This window comes from Podarcis filfolensis, assembly GCF_964270895.1.
Source record: "Podarcis filfolensis genome assembly, chromosome: 6".
NCBI lineage: Eukaryota > Metazoa > Chordata > Lepidosauria > Squamata > Lacertidae > Podarcis > Podarcis filfolensis.
The window spans coordinates 94,535,620-94,555,398 of NC_139609.1; the positions used below are offsets into that span (position 1 = coordinate 94,535,620).

The window sequence follows — 19,779 nt, forward strand, 5'->3', positions numbered from 1 at the left end:
GACATTAAGGAGAAAGTCAGCTGGAGCAGAGAGGAGAGAGCAAGCGTAAAAGATCCCCAGGGATTCAGAACAGGGACCCCTCTGGGGCTTAGCAGCTGGGGAGAGACAAAGGAAGAGTGTTTGCCTGAAAGTTTTTTGGTACTTTTGGGGGGTTTTCATTTCCAGCCGAAGCAAAATCCCACTGCCAAAGCTCGCAGCCCGGTGACAATATGGAAGTGGGAATAGGGGAGATATTCCGATCCCATCATCCGCCTGCAAAGACCTGGGCAAAAAGGCGCATCTTGACCTGATCTTGAAAAGTATGCAGAGATGAGACTAGATGCACCCTGGGACATTCCACCCCGCGACGGGGTGAGCTCCCGTTGCTCGATCCCAGCTCCTGCCAACCTAGCAGTTCGAAAGCACGTCAAAGTGCAAGTAGATAAATAGGTACCACTCCGGCGGGAAGGTGAACGGCGTTTCCGTGCACTGCTCTGGTTCGCCAGAAGCGGCTTAGTCATGCTGGCCACATGACCCAGAAGCTGAACGCCGGCTCCTTTGGCCAGTAAAGCAAGATGAGCGCCGCAACCCCAGAGTCGTCCGCAACTGGACCTAATGGTCAGGAGTCCCTTTACCTTTACTTATAGGTTGGAATACACACATGCACACACAAAGTGTATTTTCAGTTGGAACTTGCTGGAATTCAGTCCCAGCTCCTCTCAGGTGGGTGCCATTGCTAAAATGAGGGAGATGTTCATGGTGAGTTCTGACACCTCTTTTTCTAGAAAAATAGCACATATATCCTGTTAAGGCTGACTGAGATAACTGCCTCTCCTGGTTTTTGTACAGCCTGGTTGTTGATGGCAAATAGCTGCCTTCTTAATGGGCCATTAGGTTGCTCTTGCCTGAGGCCATGTTCGAAGGTGCCTTAAATCAAGAGGCCATTGCACAGGGAATGCCAGAGCAGCCTCCTGACTTGGGGATGAAGGAGTAATGGAAAGGGCAGTTGCATGAGCCTGCTGCTTTGTGCAAAGAAATGGCGGCTGAGGCTGCTTAAACCTTTCCCTTCTTTCCTTTATTTATTTCCTTCCTTCCGATCATGAGTCATTTCCCATTATGCATCTCAAAGTAATCTAACAACGGGAAACATCAGCAATATATAATTCCATGTGTAAAAATAATTGAATGAAGGCCTTTTGCTTTTTGAATTGAGGACCTCGGTGGAGCTTATTCAGACTCCAAATTCTTGACCAAAGGCCGATTGTAGTTTCTCTGGGGGTGCCAGGGATTTCCCCTGGGGATCCTCACAGCTGTCCATGGAGGCGCAGGGCAATTCTGTGTCCAGGGCAGCTGTTTATCAACTCCATCTGGTACGCAGGCTGAGACCCTCCCTGCCCGCAGACTGTCTTGCCAGAGTGGTGCATGCTCTAGTTATCTCCCGCTTGGACTACTGCAATGCGCTCTATGTGGGGCTAGCTTTGAAGGTGACATGGAAACTACAACTAATCCAGAATGCGGCAGCTAGACCGGTGACTGGGAGTGGCCGCCGAGACTACATAACACCGGTCTTGAAAGACCTACACTGGCTCCCAGTACGTTTCCGAGCACATTTCAAAGTGTTGGTGCTGACCTTTAAAGCTCTAAACGGCCTCAGCCCAGTATACCTGAAGGAGTGTCTCCACCCCCATCGTTCTGCCCAGGCACTGAGGTCCAGCTCTGAGGGCCTTCTGGCGGTTCTCTCACTGCGAGAAGCCAAGTTACAGGGAACCAGGCAGAGGGCCTTTTCGGTAGTGGCACCCGCCCTGTGGAACGCCCTCCCACCAGATGTCAAAGAGAAAAACAACTACCAGACTTTTAGAAGACATCTGAAGGGAGCTCTCTTTAGGGAAGCTTTTAATGTTTAACACACCACTGTATTTTAATATTTTGTTGGACGCTGCCCAGAGTGGCTGGGGAAACCCAGCCAGATGGGCGGGGTATAAATAATAATTTCTATTCTATTCTATTCTGCATGCAAAGCTATGATTCCAACCTCCCGTCCCTCCCCCCCCCAAAGGCATGGAGCTCTCAACAGTGCTGGTATTTCAGAGAAGTCACTCCTCCCCTGGAAATCATTCTGTCATTCACTCACCTCTCTTCCCAATTCCTCCAGGTGCCTGCTTTCAAGAATGGAGTGGCAGCTCCTGGCATTTGCCATTTGCCTCAGTTTGGCTACCTCGAATTCGGCAGACTGTTCCGCTCAGTGCTCCGCATGTGCTCTTCACAGCCAGGATGTGGAGAAGCTGGTCAGCCCCTTGGTAAGTTGCAGGCCCAGTCAAGACTTGGCTACCCTTGCCCACCTGAATCCTAATCTGATCTGGGATGCTGTCTATGCAAACAAAACAAACATGCAAGGATAATTTTGTTGGTAACCTATCTTGGTCTCAGACCTGTGGGAATGTTCAGGGTGGCAGGAGAGGATATTTGTTTATTAATATCCTTCCTTTACTTAGCAGTTCCTTTACTTAGCAGAGTGCATTCCCCTTTACACAGCAGAAAACTAGTTGCAAACTCGTGTGAGTTTCTTAAACAATACGCAATTCAATCTGGCTTGTCCAGATTGAAATGTGTTCTGATATTTTCCTGGTAAGACCCCCTTGAATCCCTCCTAAAAGAATAAAGACACCACAGTCTTATTGATAAGCAAGAAAAACAAAGTTTACTCACGATCAGGCAGAGCACAGTGTGATCCCTGAAGGCAGGCTTAAGGCTTAAAGTTTCAAACATATACTTAGAGTGTTAAAATCGAGATGTGGAAATATGGAAATAAAGACGAGAGGCAGGATTGAGATTTGGAGTTATGCTTCAAGGTCCAGACTATGGGAAGTCCCAAAAATTAATAATTACAATTTTGGAAGATAATTTGATCTTTTTTATTTTAGTTTTTTATTGGATTATGATTTGATATGTTAATTGGATGTTTTTTATTGGAAAATTAATAAAAACAATTTAACAGAAAATAAAGTTTCAAACATATACATACAGGTTTACCCCATAAGAGAGATTTACCTAGTGACTGCAGGCTAGCAGTCCAGCAGTTCACAGGATGAAAGGAAGATGGAAAAGAAGGAGAGTGGCAGCACACCTTGGCCTTTTACCTGGTCTGGAAAGGTCATGCCCACCCACTAGTCACATGCAAGAGGAAGGATGTTCCAGCCCAGGAGGAACAGGAAGTTTCGACTGGCTGAACCAAACATTCCCTTGCATGTCCACTCTAGGAAAACAAGGAATGTTGTATTTGACTGCTCCCAGTGGATTACGTTGCACGAGACCCACCTCTCCTGTGTCTATGGAAAGGATACCTACATTTAACATCAGCTGATCCATCCCCTGGCCAATCACCTTCCAACACCCCACTGTTCCACCATCCCTCATCCAACCATAGTCCTTCAAAGACAACTTTACTCCACCCATTGTTACTGGATGTGCAGAGCTCTCCTTGTACCTTATCTGGAGTTGTTTTTCGCTCTAACATTCAGCTGTTAGATTCCTCCTAAACTGGTTCTTACCAGTTTTACGGCCGAACCTCCCTTTTGCATACACAATGCTGACACTCACTGATGATGGGTTTTACAGAATTTCTATCTCTGGGCCACGGAGGGAACGTTGACCAGATTGCCCCTTTTGTTGGTGTCTTACAGATATGCTCCCTGGAGTGCCAAGGTTCCTTGCTGTCCACCGCTGAGTGGGAGAAGTGCAAGAAAGCGCTGTCTTTCCTCGCCCCTTTCCTGATCGAGGGGGAGCCCGACAGACCATCCCAGGCGGATGAAGAAGAAGAGACCGAACAGGAAGGTGACCCCAGGCCCAGGGAGGTGTACACTGGGCTGGCCAAACGTTACGGAGGCTTCATGAAGAAGCTGGACAAGAACAAGATATTTTCTCTCCTCCGCGAGAACGCCCTTGCCAAGGGGAGCGTGGCAAAGAAGTACGGTGGATTCTTCCGGAAGGTGGGGGAGAGGGCAGCCTCCGAGGTGGGTGCTGAGGAGGAATACCCAGCGGCTCTGGAGACCGGGGACCTGGCCTACAATGGGGAAGAGTCGGATGCGGGGTTGCTCAAGGATGAGGTGAAACGCTACGGGGGTTTCCTCCGCAAGTACCCCAAGCGAGGTTCCGACACGGCGGCCGGCGAGGAGGGCAGGCAAGAGCTGGGGGACCTGCGCAAGCGCTACGGGGGCTTCATGCGCAGGATCCGACCCAAGCTGAAGTGGGACAATCAGAAGCGCTACGGAGGGTTCTTGAGGCGCCAGTTCAAGGTGACCACCAGGTCGGAGGAAGAGCCCAACGCCTACTCAGACGAGGCCTATGACCTATAGAAGCCGCTTTGGGCAGAAACCCAAGGCGTCCTCCGGCCACGACGCCCCCAAATATGGACTGTGTGGGTCACTCCAACCGCTCACCCCAGTGCTCAGCCAAGTAGTGCAAGGGCCACCAGCAGGCCTGATAGAGAAGGAATGAATCAACATCATGGGGTACCTTAGCATGGATTTTGAGGTGGAGGGAAGCCAGGGTTTGGGGGTTCAGCGCCTGAGATGCAGCTTTCTGGTGCTGTCCTCAATCTCTAGAAAGAGGGGTGCATGTAAGGAGATGCTGTCCGCTTCCAGCCTCTAAAGAGATTTGTTCTCATCTGTCATTAATATTTTGTTTCCCTGTCTGCCAAAAAACGAATCAAGCCTGGCTAACAAATTTAATTAGCCGGTACAATAACAAAACCACATCAATGGAACGCACCAAAAGTGCACACCTAAGCCTGTTTGCTTGGAAGTAAAATCCCTCTGAATTCCTAGCCAGCGTGCTTAGAAGTGCAGCCTGTAAACAAATTTAAACGGTGAAAACAGCAGCAATCAAACCTCATTGAAGAGTAATAGCTTGGAAACACCTGCTGGTACAAAGCAATCACAGTCCAAACCTCGGCTGGATAAAGCAGCCTTCCCCAACCTCGTGCCCTCCTGATGTTTCGGATGACAGCTCCCATCAGCCGCAACCTGTATGGCTGTGCAGTCTGAAAGTGATGGGATTTGTAGTCCAAAAACAGCTGCAAAGCAACTGGTTGGGGAAAGGTCAAACGGAAACAGCAAGACTTTTTAAAAACTTTAAATAGTGTCACATCCATCCTATAAAAAGCAGTATTCAGAATAGTGGTTTGCACAGCCCACTAAGGAAGATAATAACATAATAACGTTCACAATAGGAATCCTAGAATCACAGATTTGGAAGGGAACCTGAAGACCATCTAGTCCAACCCCCTGCAATGCAGGGGAATATGCAACTGTCCTATACGGGGGTCGAAGCTGCAACCCTCACATTATCAGCACCATGTTCTAACCAACTGAGCTATCAATTGCGCATTTATTCAAAATCAAAACTGTTTAATTAATTCAACAAGACGAATGAACTTGATCCAGTGATGACAGCTTTTCAAAGCCAACAGAGTGATAGATAACTCAGTTGGTAGAGCATGAGACTCTTCATTTCAGGGTGGTGGGTTTGAATCCTGCTTTGTGCGAAAATATTCCTGTATGGTCGAAGGTTGGACAACGTGAGCCCCCTGGTCCCGTCCAACTCTAGGATTTTACGATAGTCATTTGCACCTCCAGTGCCCAGCTGCCACCCCTTGCCTCTCAGCGCCCCCCACCAGATAATCCTAGTGCCCCTCAGGGGGTGATCTTGCCCACTTTGTGAACCTCTGGAGCAGGCAAATGGGTTTGCTCTAAGTATGATAAAGTCTGGCTGCTGCCCTCTCTTGTTACACTGTGCTTATATGATTTACTTTAAGTGTTCCCTTTGAAATGTCAAGTGTGAAATGTGACAAGGAGGTGTTTCAAAACACGCGCATCGTACAGGCACACACGTTCCCAGGGTCGCGACTGGCAAGCCAGAGTCAGTTTGCTTTGTAATGTTTGAAATCACCCTCTGTGGACAGGCTTTGCAAGGAATCTGTCATGCAGGACCTTTAGGACTCGAGAGGACAGTGGGGCAAAAAAACCCAACCCAAACAAAAACAGAGAAAAGCGTGCGTGCCCCATGGGAACCGATGTTTGTATCATGCCAGCTTCAAATTAAGTAAAAACCTTTGTGCCGCCTAGCTGAGCCAGATGTGGTGTGATAGATGCGTTTGCACCCTGGAAGTCTGCATTTTTCTTTCTTCGGCTCGTGCAGTTTCCTAAGTGCTACCCCAAACACCCATTTCCCAGAGCCAATTAAAGCATGTGGCTCACAGATCGCACAATAATTCCTCCGCCTTTCACATGATGTAGGGCAGGGGTCAGCAAACTTTTTCAGCAGGGGGCCAGACCACTGTCCCTCAGACCTTGTGGGGGGCCGGACTATATTTTGAAAAATAAAATAAATGAAGGAATTCCTATGGCCCACAAATAACCCAGAGATGCATTTTAAATAAAAGCACACATTCTACTTGTGTAAAAACACCAGGCAGGCCCCACAAATAACCCAGAGATGCATTTTAAATAAAAGCACACATTCTACTCATGTAAAAACATGCTGATTCCCGGACCATCCGCAGGCCGGATTGAGAAGGTGATTGGGCTGGATCCGGCCCCCGGGTCTGCCTACCTATGATGTGGGGGGTGAGGAGTGAATTCTGTGTCCGACTTGACTCAGACCCATTTCCCCCCCAAGCCCCAAGCCCATCGTGCTTGTACTTTGCAACATTGGCACTAGGGCCGTCTTCAGCATATTTGGCGCAGGGGTGCAAAGATCCGCCCAGCGCCCCCAAATTTAGTTTAGCCCCGCCCCGGCGCCATTGAGTCTGACAATAAAAAAATTAAAAGCACAATAAAACATCAGACATTAAAACTTCCCTAAACAGGACTGCCTTCAGATGTCTCCTAAAAGTCAGATAGTTGTTTATTTCCTTGGCATCTGGTGGGAGGGCGTTCCACAGGGCAGGCGCTACCACTGAGAAGGCCCTCTGCCTGGTTCCCTGTAACCTCACTTCTCGCAGGGATGCTGCAGTCTAGCAGTGGGTGGGGCTGGAAAACGTATTTGGGGCTGGACCCACCCAATCACCCTCTCTCTCTCATGCACCCCATTCTCCCACTCCCTTCTCTAATGTAGACTTGGCCAATCTACTAGAAAACAGTCCTTGGAAAGAGTGTAGCATGTGCATATGGGAAATCAATCTTTATTGTGTTTTTTTCCTGTTGCACAGTCCATTCACCATTGGTATTACAATAATCAATCAGTAGTAGTTTTTCCTAATCTCCCGTGTGGTTCCCTCTGCAGCCCCTTTTGCTATCCCACCCCCACAGAAAAAAAGAAAGCCTGGCCATTTCAATTTATTTGCCAAATGATTAAGTTGCCTTTCAGCACAAGGTACTCAGGACAAAGCAGGGTACTCTTCAAAAGGTGTTTTTTAAAAATTAAAATACCGAACACATAATATATTTAATTCCATTTATGAATTGCTTCCCATCAAGGATGTAACATTGCGACAAGAACATCGGCAAAACGAAACAAAACCCTTCACAATTCTAACAATTGACAAACCCCAGTTTTATATGCAAAAACAACGCAATGCAATTTCGAAAATGAAAAACCATTTCAAATCCAGGACAGGTGCAGCCTGGGATAGAGATATCCACTTAAAAGGTCTTCAACAGGCAGCAAAACAGTGCTTTCCTGGAATGCAGGAAATGTCAGGCCACAATAGTCTCCTAGCGCCTGTCCATACCTTGGCCCAGGGCCAGCCCAGGATATTTTGCTGCTATAGTCAAAACAGAAAATACCATGCCTATATTGCCTTCACTTCTGCAACTAACCCTCCTGCTCCTCTGCTGTACACCTGCCCACCTGCTGGGGGGCAGAAGGAGGCCAGAGAGGAGCTGGCTGCAGAGGGTGGGCACATGGCAGTGGCAGAGGAGCAGGAGAAGGTGACTGGCATGCTCCTTGTAGGCCACCCCTCCCAGCTGTCCGGATCTGGCTGCCCTGAGGCAACTGCCTCACTTTGCCTCACTGGTGGGCTGGCCCTGTCTCGATTCATTGGTGCCAGCTCCTAGGAGCCGAGGCAGTTTCAGCCCCCCCATGTCTTTTTTCAGAGGGCTTTTGGCTCCACCCCTTGCCTCCTTGTGACATCAGGATGTTGTGTGACTTCACGTTGGGCCTGTGAGAATGTTCATGGATGCAGGAGAGGATATATTATTGGATTATGGCCTTTCCAACTTGTGTAAACAAGTTCACAATTTAGCAGAGTAATATTCCCCTTTTTAAACTCACAGCGGATGCGTTAGCTCAGGCTCGCTAAAGCCTCTATAATAACTGTTCTGGTATTTTCCCCTTATTCCCTCATAAAAGATAAGACACAACAGTCTTCTATAAAAGTATAAAAAGAGTCTACTCACATTCTGTTCACAATCGGATCCCAGAAGGCAGACTTAGCTTAGAAAAGTTACATACATCTGGAAACTATCTCATAAGGAGACAGTCCCTTTGTCATCTCTTGGATACAAGAGGGCATCTTTGGCTAAGCAGATGTTGCTTCTTCGATGCATGTAGTCAAAGAGAGAGAGATGGCTGCCCTTCCTTGTGCTTTTGTCGTTACCTGCACAGGTGAGGCCATGCCCACCTCTAGTCACATGCAGAGGAAGTCTGTCCCAGCCCAGAAGAAAACAGGAAGTTTACCTGCTGGCTGGACAAACATTCCTCCCCATGTGTAAACATGTTCACTCTAGGAATGTTGTACTTGACTGCTCTTGCGTTTCACGTCCCACAGGGCCCCCTCAATCCTTTGGAGAAGCTGATGCCTCTGCCTCAACTTAATGTGGATGGCGAATCCTTTCGGCATCCTTCAGTTTCTCCTTGCCCATCCTTCACTCTCCTCCAATTCCTGCTGCCCCACAATTTCTCCTCCCCAAACCGGGAGACTCCCCATGCCCTGAAGATCCATATAGGAGAGCTGCATTGATTGCATAGGGAGCATCCAGGTTTAGCTTATTTATTTCTTAAAATTTATACCCTGCTTGATTGCAGAAAACCCAACCCAACCAACCAAACCCAAGAGCCCTCAAAGCAGAATAAAACCAGTAAGTTATTGGTAAAATCATTTAGTAAGAACAACTCTGTTAAATGTTCAAGGGATAAAATCAATGAGCTAAAAACGGTTCAAAGCATGCATCAACATACTTCTTAGCTTGTCTAGATGAAAATGTTTTTAGCAGGTACCAAACTAAGATCATGGCCACTGGTCCCATCACCTCCTGGTAAATAGAAGGGGAAGAAATAGAGGCAGTGAGAGATTTTACTTTCTTGGGCTCCATGATCGCTGCAGATGGTGACAGCAGTCACGAAATTAAAAGATGCCTGATTCTTGGGAGAAAAGCAATGACAAACCTAGACAGTATCTTAAAAAGCAGAGACATCACCTTGACGACAAAGGTCCGTATAGTTAGAGCTATGGTTTTCCCAATAGCGATGTATGGAAGTGAGAGCTGGACCATAAAGAAAGCTGATCACTGAAGAATTGATGCTTTTGAATTATGGTGCTGGAGGAGACTCTTGAGAGTCCTATGGACTGCAAGAAGATCAAACCTATCCATTCTGAAGGAAATCAGCACTGAGTGCTCACTGGAAGGACAGATCCTGAAGCTGAGGCTCCAAGACTTTGGCCACCTCATGAGAAGAGAAGACTCCCTGGAAAAGACCCTGATGTTGGGAAAGATGGAGGGCACAAGGAGAAGGGGACGACAGAGGACGAGGTGGTTGGACAGTGTTCTCGAAGCTACCAGCATGAGTTTGACCAAACTGCGGGAGGCGGTGGAAGACAGGAGTGCCTGGTGTGCTCTGGTCCAGGGGGTCATGAAGAGTCGGACACGACGAAACGACTAAACAACAACAAACAGGGTGCAATCCAGGAGGAGCAGCAGTAGTTGGAGGAGAAGGCTGCGTGGAGGAGGGTGAATCAAAGGAGAATTGATGGGTCACACATTCCACATCAAGCCAAGGTACAGTTGCCCACCCCCCTGAGACCCCACAACTGAAGCATCAGACTAGAAGGCAGGAGAAAACATCCCTACGCTTTGTTAGGAGAAGCAGGGCCGATTCCAGTTCTACTTGTGTGCCAGTCCCTGAGTGCCACTTATGGCTCGATGGGCAGATGTCTCTCTCCACCCCCGTCGACTGAGATATTATCCAGCCCCTACAAAGGGTCTTGGATGGCCTATGCAAGCTTCACTGGAGTAGCTCTCTCTTCCTGGATCAGGGCAAGACGGGACCCAGGAGTGTCAGGGGCCCACACCTCTAATAATACTTCACTCTCTCTGACTTCCCTATTTGCAAGAGAAATGTGCTGTTCTAGTGGAGGAGCCAGAATCTCTTACTTGCGTGGAGGTCACCCTCATCAGCGCCAAAGCGGTCTTTTCGCAAGATACTAACCTCCTAACAAAGGGAAGCACCATTAATCTCCTCTTTCCCATTCGGCCCCGCCTTTCCCCATTGTTATTCCACAGCCACCTATTGGCTGCCCCCTGAATTAGGACGTCTATTCACCTGGCATAATGGGGTGCATTGCCAGGAGAGCCTCAGATCCGGCTCGCTTCTATTCAAGCTAAATTGCAGCTCTGACCCTTCGCAATGAGGAATATAAGGCGCAGCAAAATAACAATTTTGCCCCATTGTTGAAATGATCCCGAGGTAACCTGCAATTTGTTGGCTCAGCAGCCGCTTGGGCTTTGATATTCCACCATCGTATTTGCAGGTGCTGTTCAGTCTGCTTTCTTTGGCTCTGAGGGATAGGCACGATTCAAGAGCCCAGGCTGCCTGAATTGGGTTGATCGCCCTCAGGAACAGTGAAAGGTACTCTAGAAGATGCTTCTTTGCATCGTAAACTGCCACTAACAAGCAGTCTTTGCATGCAGTCTGATTAATAATAATATATATATATTTTTAAAAATATTTCTTATACCCTGCCCATTTGGCTGGGTCACCCCAGCCACTCTGGGTGGCTCCCAACAAATTATTATTAATTATTATTATTATTATTATTATTATTATTATTATTATTATTATCATTATTATCATTATTAGAATTTATATACTGCTCTGTACCCAGAGGTCTCAGGGCTGTTCACAGAAAGGATCAACATAAAAACCATATAATCAAAATAAAAACAACAACCCAAAAACATCCCTCCCAAAAAATTAAGGAACAAAACAAAACATTAATAATAATAAATAATAATAATAATAATAATAATAAAATTTATTAATAAATAATAATAATAATAATAATAATAATAATAATAATAATAATAACAATAATAATAACAATAATAAAATTTATATCCTGCCCTCCCCAGCCAAAGCCGGGCTCAGAGCGGCTAACAACAATAAAAGTAACACAGCTGATGATAATAGATAAAGACTCTTGTATTGCTCCACAGCATGTATATTTGCAATACTAACAAGCTGCCCCCCCAATTAAAAATTATGTCCTTACCCTTTTCATTTATGCACAAGCAATTAACGGTACAAAAATGACTTATTTCCCCTCAACTACTTGGAACCTTAACACTCTTTAGATCAGTGATGGCCAAACTCCCATCATCCCTAGCTAACAGGACCAGTGGTCAGGGATGGTGGGAATTGTAGTCCCAGAAAAGCTGCTGGGCCAAGTTTGGCCATCACTGCTTTAGATATACTCTCTCCCCCCCCCTTGCGGGGGTGCACCAAAGGTTTTTAATGGTGTGCATGAAAATGCACAGTGTTAGCACATGGGATCAAACGTGTGCAAGCAAGCAAAGAGGTGTGTTGTCCACACAGGTTCCTCAGGGCACAGCTAGATGGGCCAGTGATCCGATTTGGGATCAGGCAGTTTCGTATGATCCTGTGCAGTTATTATAGATCCAGAGTTCTGGGTGAAAGAGAAATGTCTAGCAAGTCTGAGGATGTCCTCAGTTCTTGACTGTAGCATCAAGCAATGACTTGCATCCTATGTCAATGTCCGTTGATATTGCATGCCCAGACAATGGTCTGAGGTTCTGTTACATTGTGAAAGCTGAGCGGGTTTTAGCCAAACACACTTGTACCTTTCCTGACCCAAATGCCCCCCAAATTCAGAATTCACCAGGGTTCAAATCTGAAAATTGCCCGAGTTGAACATTTGGCTTCCGAGCGTAATTTTACGGTCATGAAGAACAATAACCCTTAAACAATTAAATAGTGTTGATCATTTTGAAGTGACTTGGTGAGCCAAACCATTCCCCTAAATTCAACATCATCCATAATATGGCTGAATAGTAAAATCCGGGTGAATAGAAATTCTAACCTGCTGCACACAAGTTCAGGTTCGAGGCGAAGGATAGAACTGTAGAGCTAGGAGGGCACTAAAAGGCCAACCCCAAGTCAAAGCTCCAAATGGCCTCCAGCTCTAGTATCAACTTAGAAGATTCACTAACCATACCTACAGAGTGGAATGTTTGGCGCAGGAATCCCAGTTGGAATGAGGAGCCCAGGTGACTGCTGTCCGTCAAGACCAGCTACTCAACAGCCACTGATCCTACAACGTTCCAGCTGTTTTACATTCCCTGCGGTGTTCCCACCTTCCAGTTCATTGCTCCATGACACCCGTGACCTTCACCCAAGCAGGTAAAGTCCATGACCCCTCAAATGACCCCCACCTACCTAATAACCACAGCTTCAGTCAACCTACCTTCCAGGTTCCCTCTCCTTAGCCAACTGGGTAATGTCTGGCCTTCTGCAAATCAGCCACATCCTTCCTTTCCTCTCAGCTGTTTGCACAGCCTCTTGGCTCCAGGCAACGGCCAGCTGTTCTCCTTTAAATCGTCCATCCTCTTTGAACGGGGAGGACTGATAACACCTAAGGCTGGTCCTACCCCTAGCAAGAGTGAGCCGGTCACCTCAGGCCACAGATGTGGAAGAATGGGGAGCAGCGAATGTGTCATTTTGGAGAGCAGAGCTGTGTGTGGTCCTGCATCCCTTAAGCTACGCTGTTGTCCTCAGGTGTGGTGCAGGATGTTGCCCCATTGTCAGTGTTGAGATTCTGAATGTGCACCTTGCCCTTTGAGTCCGGCAGCTAAACCTGACTGCTTCTTAGAGGGGGAGAAACTCTGTATATTTGGGCACTGCCTCCCCTCTTTGCTCGCCCCCAGGACCTGGTATTCAGAGGCATATCACCTGTAACATGGATACTTCTTTTCTCACTGTTAACAAACCTCCCCCTCTTCACAGTCACCGTATTTTTCGCTCCATAAGACGCACCAGACCATAAGACGCACCAAGTTTTTGGATGAGGAAAACAAGGAAAAAAATATTCTGAATCCCAGAAGCCAGAACAGCAAGAGGGATCTGGCTTCTGGGATAGCCTCTTGCTGTTCTGGCTTCTGGGATAGCCATGCGAAGCCTCTTCAGGGCAGCAGGAGAAAGGCTCCCCCAAGAGCTGCACTCCCTTTAAAGAGCGTGTGGAGCATGTGTGTGGTTCTTGGAGGCTTTTTCCCAAGGAGGGAGAAGGGCAGCCCTTCTCCCTCCTCGGGGAAAAGCCCCCAAGAGCTGCACACACGCTCCACGGGGCTCTTTAAAGGCAGCGCTGAGCAGAGCCTCCCGCCTGCATTCGCTCCATAAGACGCACACACATTTCCCCTTACTTTTTAGGAGGGGAAAAGTGCATCTTATAGAGCGAAAAATACGGTAAATTTGCCTAATCCTTTTAAAAAGCCATCTCTCAGCATAAGCCCATCATTACACCCGAGGGCAGGTTAGTTTTGTGTGTAAATTAAACAAGCGTTTTTTTCACAGGCTAGCACAGCTGGGGAACCTGAATTCTACTTTGACACACAACAAAGTTTCACATAAATCTCATGCGTTCAACAAAATGACAGGGTTCACATTTCAAAGGGCAAAACACGCTTCCGGATTCACATTTGAAATTCACCATCAGCGAGGACCTCACAAAAGCCCTAATCCCTAGTTATTGCTGATTCGTTCTAAGACAACAAAATTAGTAATCATTTTGCCGTTCCCCACTTCAATATTCCAGCCCTCCCACCATGCCCTGTGTGCTCCTGACAGCATACATTACCGGGAATGCTGAAACAACTTTTAACCCCGGGTAAAAATAAACTCAGATTTTCACAGGGAAGCTCTGAGACGGGTTGAATGGGGGAAATGAGCTCTCGCTGCATGCATGGTGTGATGAGATTCTGGACGATGCACTCTTTGGCTTAGCACTGGCCCTGCCAAATCCTTCTCCTTGTCAGTTGTGCTGTTCTTTTGCGTACTGGTTGCTTTGGGTATATTTTGCTCTTGAGTTTTCAAGGATCAATAAAGCATTTGGCATGCCCAGCAACCGGGTTTGTTCTTTCTCCCCTTGTTCTCCTTCTCCGTGATGAATAATAATAAAAAAATGTGACCGTGACTTTCGATGATCTGTTCTTTACCCACTAGAAATGAACGAAGCGTTCCTGTGTGGTGATGGGGTGCTTGTGGGTTGGTGGGAAGGAGTATTCTCGGTGCCAAGATTTGGAGGCACCCAGCAGTCCCTTCTTAACCTGGAACAGCCAGGACATGCGCTGCCTCCACAGCTGGCAATGCTTCTGAGCACCAGCTGCTGGAAACCACAGGAGGGGAGAGGGTGCTATTGGGCTCAGGCCTTGTTTGTGAGCACACAGGCACCCACAGGTATCTGACTGGCCACTGTGAGAACAGAATGCTGGACGAGATAGACCACTGGCCTGATCCAACAACAACAACAACAACAACATAATTTTATTTATATCCCGCCCGCCCCAGCCGAAGCCGGGCTCAGAGCGGCTAACAACAATAAAAATAACACAGCATTCTAAAATCAATTCAGAATCAAATTAATGGCAACCATTGGGCTAGAGTTCTATGTGTATTAAGGAAGGACTGTGCCTTGGCCAAAGGCCAGGCGGAACAGCTTTGTCTTGCAGGCCCTGCGGAAAGATGTCAAGTCCCGCAGGGCCCTAGTCTCTTGTGACAGAGTGTTCCACCAGATCGGAGCCACGGCCGAAAAAGCCCTGGCTCTGGTCGAGGCCAGCCTAACCTCCCTGTGGCCTGGGACCTCCAATATGTTTTTATTTAAAGACTGTAAGGTCCTCCATGGGACATACCAGGAGAGGCGGTCCCATAGGTATGAGTGTCCTAGGCCGTATAGGGCTTTAAAGGTTAAAATCAGCACCTTAAACCTGATCCTGTACTCCACCGGGAGCCAGTGCAGCTGGTATCGCACCGGGTGAATGTGATCCCACGGCGAAGACCCCATAAGGAGTCTCGCTGTGGCATTCTGCACCCGCTGGAGTTTCCGGGTCAGCTTCAAGGGCAGCCCCACGTAGAGTGAGTTACAATAATCAATTCTGGAGGTGACTGTCGCGTGGATCACAGTGGCTAGTTCAAGGTGAGAGAGGCTGGGTTTCCCCAGCCACTCTGGGCGGCTTCCAGCAAAAAATACATTAAAAATACATTAAAATGTCACACATTAAAAACTTCCCTAAACAAGCTCAGGTGCGCGCAGTCCAGACAGCTGCCATGCATGCACAACTAAGAGCACATGCGCAGATGGCTGCTTCACTGAACTAAGAGTTCAGCACAGGGAAGCAAATCAGGTGATGAGCATGGGGCGAAGATATCCCACCCCCCGGTGGTCTGTACAGCTATGCAAAGCTACAAGTTGAAATTCAGTGGGTTGGGGAAATGACCTCACTGCATTTCAGGTCGCTGAGATGCACATCACCTAAGAATTTTCGTCTTGCCCCTTGCCCTCTTAGGCGGTCGATGCAAAGTGTCTGTATGCTGCTTCCCCAGCAAGTTCCAGAGCTTGTTGGGCAGAAGGCAGGGAGACAAACAGTAGGTGGCACCAGAGAGCCAATGGCAGGAAGAGCCATCTAATTCTGGTTTTGTCCCCATCCTCTTTCCTGCAGAGTTCGACAAGGTGTTACTTGAGGAAGGTGACAGGAGGGGTTACGCCTTGGAGGCAGGACAGTTGGGGCTGAGGAAGGGCAGATCATAGAATCATAGAATGACAGAGCTGGAAGGAACCACGAGGCTCATCTAGTCCAGCCCCCTGCAATGCAGGAATCTTTTGCCCAATGTGGGGCTCGAATTCCCGAACATGAGATCAAGAGTCTTGTGCTCTACTGACTGAGCTATCCAGTGGGGCAGTGCCCCATTTGCCCCAGTGGCAAGCCTCCACTGCTTGCATGACTGGAATGAACCAGGGTTGCATGTGCAGCACAGGGATTTCTTTTAAGTAAGCGCCCCCCCCTCCTGCGACCTCATGCAGGAGATATGAAGCCCTATTTCATACCAGCTGTGGAGGAGCTGGCTGAAATGTTCATGGAATGTAAATCACACCAGGCTGCAGGGCTTGCAATGTGTGAGAGTTTTGCATAATAATAATAATAATAATAATAATAATAATAATAATAATAATAATTTATTATTTATACCCCGCCCATCTGGCTGGGTTTCCCCAGCCACTCTGGGTGGCTTCCAACAAAACACTAAAATACAATAAGCTATTAAACATTAAAAGCTTCCCTAAACTTCCCTAAACATTAAAAGCTTCCTTAAACTTGGGATGCCGGTGGCGCTGTGAGTTAAACCACAGAGCCTAGGACTTGCCGATCAGAAGGTCGGTGGTTTAAATCCCCGTGATGGGGTGAGCTCCCGTTGCTCGGTCCCTGCTCCTGCCCACCTAGCAGTTTGAAAGTATGTCAAAGTGCAAGTAGATAAATAGGTACCACTCCAGCGGGAAGGCAAATGACGTTTCCGTGCACTGCTCTGGTTTTGCCAGAAGCGGTTTAGTCATGCTGGCCACATGACCCGGAAGCTGTATGCCGGCTCCCTTGGCCAATAAAGCGAGATGAGCGCCGCAACCCCAGAGTCAGTCACAACTGGACCTAATGGTCAGGGGTCCCTTTACCTTTACCTTTAAACAGGGCTGCCTTCAGATGTCTTCTAAAAGTATGGTAGTTGTTGTTCTCTTTGACATCTGGTGGGAGGGCGTTCCACAGGGCGGGGGCCACTACCGAGAAGGCCCTCTGCCTGGTTCCCTGTAACTTGAACATAATTCAATCCTCCCTCGCTTTCAACACATGCATCCCTTCCATACTGGATACCAAATGCCAGGCAGAGGCATTCTAGCGCAACATTTTGCGATATGGCAGGATATTAGAAGCATTCAAGGCTCCCTGCTGGAGAGCAGTTGCCTGTAGACAACACTGAGCTAAATGCACCAGCAGTCTGGCTTGGTGCAAGGGAGATTCCTACATCCCGAAGACTCTCGCCCTGCAATCCTGTACATGTCTACTCACAAGTAAGCCCCACCAAACTCAGTGGGCTGTACTCCCATGTAACTGTGCATAGGATTGCAGGCAGTTTCAGAAATCCTTTGCTTTGAAAAGGGCCATCCTTTGCTGGCAAGCAAGAGGAATAAATTGTCCAAGGTTGAGGCTAGGAATGAATCATGTGTGGCCCTGGTTGGGAAGCTGGTCTCCTGCTTCTATTCCCAGCCTTTCCCGTGACTCACTGCCTGTAAAGCTCACTCTTTGCAAAAGGCCTGGCCTACGCAGACCCCTTCATGCCCTCAATCCATCTCCATGGGGATGAGGTTCACCCCACAAGAGCCTAAGCGAGCTACTTAGCCTTCCCTCCTATTCACCCCATGCGTCATCGCTGCCCAGCTGCAAGCGCCGGGACATATAACACAGCGCACAAAGCTCTGGGGGAAGACAAATGCTGCCGCCGCCGCAGAAGCGTGAAGAGGAATGAACGAGGGGGGTTGCTTTATAGATTAACGAGACTCAAATCCAATTCTGCACAAAGTCTCGGTTCTCAACTGGCTCAGCAATAACGAGGCAGGGTTTTATTTCAGTATTGAGAAGGAGTGTTAGAGTGCAGTCTGCAAAGTTTAATCAATTAATCAGCTAGACTAATTGACCCTTTTGGTCAATTCAAAAGGTGCTCTTGATTATTTGGACAGCAGAGTACTTAAAAAAGAAGAAGTAAAATAACCAATTAACTATAATATAAAGGTAAAGGTACCCCTGCCCATACGGGCCAGTCGTGTCCGACTCTAGGGTTGTGCGCCCATCTCACTTAAGAGGCCGGGGGCCAGCGCTGTCCGGAGACACTTCCGGGTCACGTGGCCAGCGTGACAAAGCTGCATCTGGCAAGCCAGCGCAGCACACGGAACGCCGTTTACCTTCCCGCCAGTAAGCGGTCCCTATTTATCTACTTGCACCCGGGGGTGCTTTCGAACTGCTAGGTTGGCAGGCGCTGGGACCGAGCAATGGGAGTGCACCCCGCTGCAGGGATTCGAACCGCCGACCTGACGATCGGCAAGTCCTAGGCGCTGAGGCTTTTACCCACAGTGCCACCCGCGTCCGCAACTATAATATAGGTACCTACAAAAAAACATAGGGATGCAGGCTGAGAGTTTTTGTGAGGGTTTTCCCCCCTTTGTTCTACAGATCTTCTCCCTGGTTGTCTGCGTTCTGTAGCCTTCCCAGGTGCACTTTCTTTCACTCTGCAAATCATCTCCCTGGTGGTCTACATTCTACAGCCTTCCTGGGTGCCTGCTCTTCCTGTGAAAAGCCCATGTTGTCATGGGCCAGGCTTGCCTTCATTCTACAATTCATCTCCACTGATTCTTGTGCTTCAGTTAAAGCCCAGAGGAAGATGTCACAAGGCAATTCCTCCTATGACGTCTATTGAGATCCGGAAGAGTGGGCACCTGGGGAGGCTGCAGAGTGCTGGGGAAATGTTTCGTGGAAAGGAAAACACACACACACCACTACACTTGGCCACCTTGTAATGTTAAGGTGAACTCAACCCTGCACACAGCAAATTTGAAAGAAATTCAGAAGCACCCTGAGAATGAGGGAGAAAAGCAGAATGTTGCAGGAGACGAGAACTTGTGAGAAGCTGGGTGGAAGGTTTTGCCACCACGTTATCTTCTGATGGGAAAAAGCTCTTCATGGTCTCTAGCAGAGAGATGTCTTTTCTAACTGGAGATGCTGAGGACTCATCATGGCGCTGTGTGCATGAAGATGCAACATTACACAATGGTCCTTCCCATTCCAAGAGAGTGCTTGCTGTGATGCATGCATGTGTCATGCAAAGGCCAAAGAATGATATGCCTTTTGTTATTTTTACCTTTCAGAATAGCTGCTTTTTTTCCTGTTCAGCTTTGATTAGTTTGGCGAATCAACTGAAACTCATATGATAAATTGACTAAGATTTCCGCAACGGTGTGACAGCCCCAGTATGAATTTCAGCCTGCCAGGAGGCAACATTGATGGGCAATGAACCAAGAGCATTGGGTCATGGAAATGATTGTGTGTGTGTATGTAATTCAAGGAGGGTGAAATCTGATCTATTAGCAGGATGCTTTAAACACTAACAGACTGTATCACATTTGAACAGCAGCGTGACAAGGCTAGGCAGTTACCATAGTCAAAGGGTGAAAGGGAGTCACCATTCTCAAAACGCGATGGATACGTTCCAGGCAATCACAGCCAACTGTGTTTCCACCTAGTGGATGTCCCTAAACGTATTGAGTGTAGGAGGATGAGTAGCCAAAATCACAAATGCATGATTGCTAGATAGTCACAGACATGGGACATCATGATGTCATATCCTCTATTCTAAACTTTTGTGGTGGGAAGGAAAACAATAGAAGGTTAATCTCTATTTCCTTCTGTCACTACACAGTATTCTCCTACCTGCCTCTTTGCTCTCCTCCGGAGAACAACCTCCATTTTGAACTGGACT

General features: G+C 47.8%; 1 protein-coding gene across 1 annotated transcript in view; it reads left to right on the forward strand.

The window, feature by feature from the left end:
* The window catches only part of PDYN (prodynorphin), a 33,399-nt gene extending 26,102 nt beyond the window's left edge, over positions 1–7,297 (forward strand). Inside the window, exons 2-3 of the mRNA XM_083619148.1 lie at positions 2,132–2,276; positions 3,660–7,297. Coding sequence (XP_083475274.1) covers positions 2,132–2,276; positions 3,660–4,331 — 817 coding nt within the window. The 3' untranslated portion in view covers positions 4,332–7,297. The remainder of the gene's footprint in view (positions 1–2,131; positions 2,277–3,659) is intronic.
* Positions 7,298–19,779: the final 12,482 nt, after the last annotated feature.